The sequence below is a fragment of the Rhinolophus sinicus genome, chromosome 7 (genome assembly GCF_057876585.1).
Source record: "Rhinolophus sinicus isolate RSI-liver-muscle chromosome 7, RSI-T2T, whole genome shotgun sequence".
NCBI lineage: Eukaryota > Metazoa > Chordata > Mammalia > Chiroptera > Rhinolophidae > Rhinolophus > Rhinolophus sinicus.
The window spans coordinates 29,244,354-29,246,680 of record NC_142507.1 but is presented as its reverse complement, the minus strand read 5'-3'; the positions used below and the strand labels follow the sequence as shown (position 1 = coordinate 29,246,680).

The 2,327-nt window shown below is 37.4% G+C and overlaps 1 protein-coding gene across 1 annotated transcript; it reads right to left on the bottom strand.

Moving 5' to 3' along the window:
- Window positions 1-646: 646 nt before the first annotated feature.
- LOC109437508 (large ribosomal subunit protein uL30m) lies at window positions 647-1,354 on the bottom strand. The gene has a single exon (XM_019716798.3). It carries the CDS (start codon window positions 1,225-1,227, stop codon window positions 721-723), a length of 507 nt encoding a protein of 168 aa, XP_019572357.1. The 5' UTR covers window positions 1,228-1,354; the 3' UTR covers window positions 647-720.
- Between the last annotated feature and the right edge of the window lie 973 nt (window positions 1,355-2,327).

The following is a 2,327-nucleotide window of genomic DNA, read 5'->3' as shown; positions in this document are numbered from 1 at the left end:
TTACATCTTGCCTATGGAAAATGAATAGTCATTGCTTCATGTAGTAGTTCCTTATAAGTAAATTTAACATTGAGATGATACAGATTAAAATATAAAATATATTTCATTTTTTTGTATTTAAAAAAGTATGAAAACCAGTAACACAGCAAGGAAGCATTACAATTAGCATAAAATAGTTTGACAGAAATACAGATAAGTTATCACTCTCACAAACTGGTTAAATATCCCTATTAAAAATATTCAAATTGGGTCAAAAATCTGTCTCTAACCCTAGATACTTACATTTGTACAAAGGATAAAAGAGTTTAAAGGTAATAGAAACCACAAGTCATAGACAGAGGGAGCAACATTTTTACTAGACAGAATTCAAGCTGTAACAAATTATATTTATAAAACATACAGTACAGGATGTAACATTAAGATGTAAATAACATGGCATTCATATATAAAATAAATGATACTTTTATGTTAGCAGTAGGTTTACTGATGTATACATATGTTAAAAAGTTGTACATTTAAAATTAGTATGTTTTCTGTACTTTAAAAAGTCATCCTTAAAGAGAATACATACAGCAAAAACTGTGTTGGACTCTGACTTCAACACTTACTGTTTTTTGTTTGTTTGTTTGTTTTTGTTTTGTTTTATTTTGACTGGCATCTATAATATATTTTAATGAGAACACTTTCTCACCATCTTTACATAAAAAGGGTTTGCACGTGTTAATCTGAAACCACTCTGGCATTACGACTCGTTGTGTCCTGGTCCACGGGGCTTAGACACCACCGCATGACTAACTCCCCCGTGCTCTTCAGGCACGTGTGTGCCATGTCCTCCTCTGCCGGAAGTCCTTGCAGCAGCCTCAGGGGCTTGATTCTTATCAAATGTTTCACCACTTTCAGTTTGGCATTCACTGAAGGGATGTTCTTGTGAACTTGGGGAGTATGTGCTTTTTCTAATCCAAGCATCTTTATTATATCTTTTTCCCAATATGGACGTCTTTTTGTACTTTTTATCCTGGTGACAATATGCAGTTTATGAGGGTGTTGTGGATCCCCACCATATTTTTCATGATCTGCAGGTGACGGCTGAAACACTTTATCTGGAATTCTTGACTTGGTAAATTTGTGACGAATCCAATCTGTACAAATGAGAGACTCCACACCTTTTGTCACAGTTTGTAGTCTGCCTGGGGGCCTCTGAACTATTGAGCGTAAAATCCCCACCATGAGTGTGGTAACTGTTCTCCGTACAGGCCAAAGGCCCCCAGCTATCCAGGATGTATAGGGTCTGGAACCCAATTCTGTTAATTCCTAGTCCAGTGCATTTTCACTGAATCGTAACACCTTTCCGTCGACAGGAAGCCAAGCAGAGCAACACTTACTGTTTTTAATAAGCCAAGTAAATGAAAAGTTGAGATAGTTAAGGAATAGTTAAATAGTTAAGAGGTAGGTGTGTGTATATAATATACATTACTTTAATATTTCATTTGCATTTGTTAAATGAAGGCTTTGAGGACAAAAGTTTTTCTGAAAGAAAGTGTTTATTGAGGCATACGCTAGTCAGAAAAATAGCCAGGTCTTGGAGCATGCAAACTAAACCACCAGAAGTAGGACTAGGTGGAGAAGACAAACATGTCTGCCGTCCTGGGATAGATGGGACTCTTATACAATGAGTTTGGAAAAGAAAGATGTAAGTTGTTTTGAAAGAATATACATTGGCTATAGATGGTGGGGGGGAAGGGTAAAGTAGGGACAGTTCTGGGATATGTGCACAGTCCGTAAGGAAGAAGTATTGGGTTGATTGTGGACAACAGCCTGGAAAGCTCATGCATGAGCAAGATGCAGTGGCATCTGGTGATTGGCGGTTCCTTATAGATATGAGCCAAAATAGCTGCCTGGAAGTTGATTCAAAGATTCAACACATATTTAGGAATATGAACAGTCTTTTGTTGGTTTTGCCCATGGCTCTGTTAACTGATTAACTTCTGTTGTCTCTCCCATCCTCCCTCCAGCCTGCTGTAATTTAATTTAAGATACCTTAGAATTTTTCCTCGTCATTTTCTTCTTTTCATTAATATCTTCAATAGAAAGCATCACTGATGAATAGCCGCATGATTTTAATTATGCTTAAAGGACACTTTTATATTCAAGGCATTGCCCCATGTTGCTAAGAAGGCTTATTCCTAGAATGTCATGTCTCACGGAGGAAGGAAGTCCACATCAGGTGATAAGGTATTTTAGGCCAATTGTGGGCAATAAGGAGCTAGAGCAAGAGCGAGAGCGTCATTAGTAAACTGCAAGAGCGAGAGTGAGAGCAAGAGTGTTGT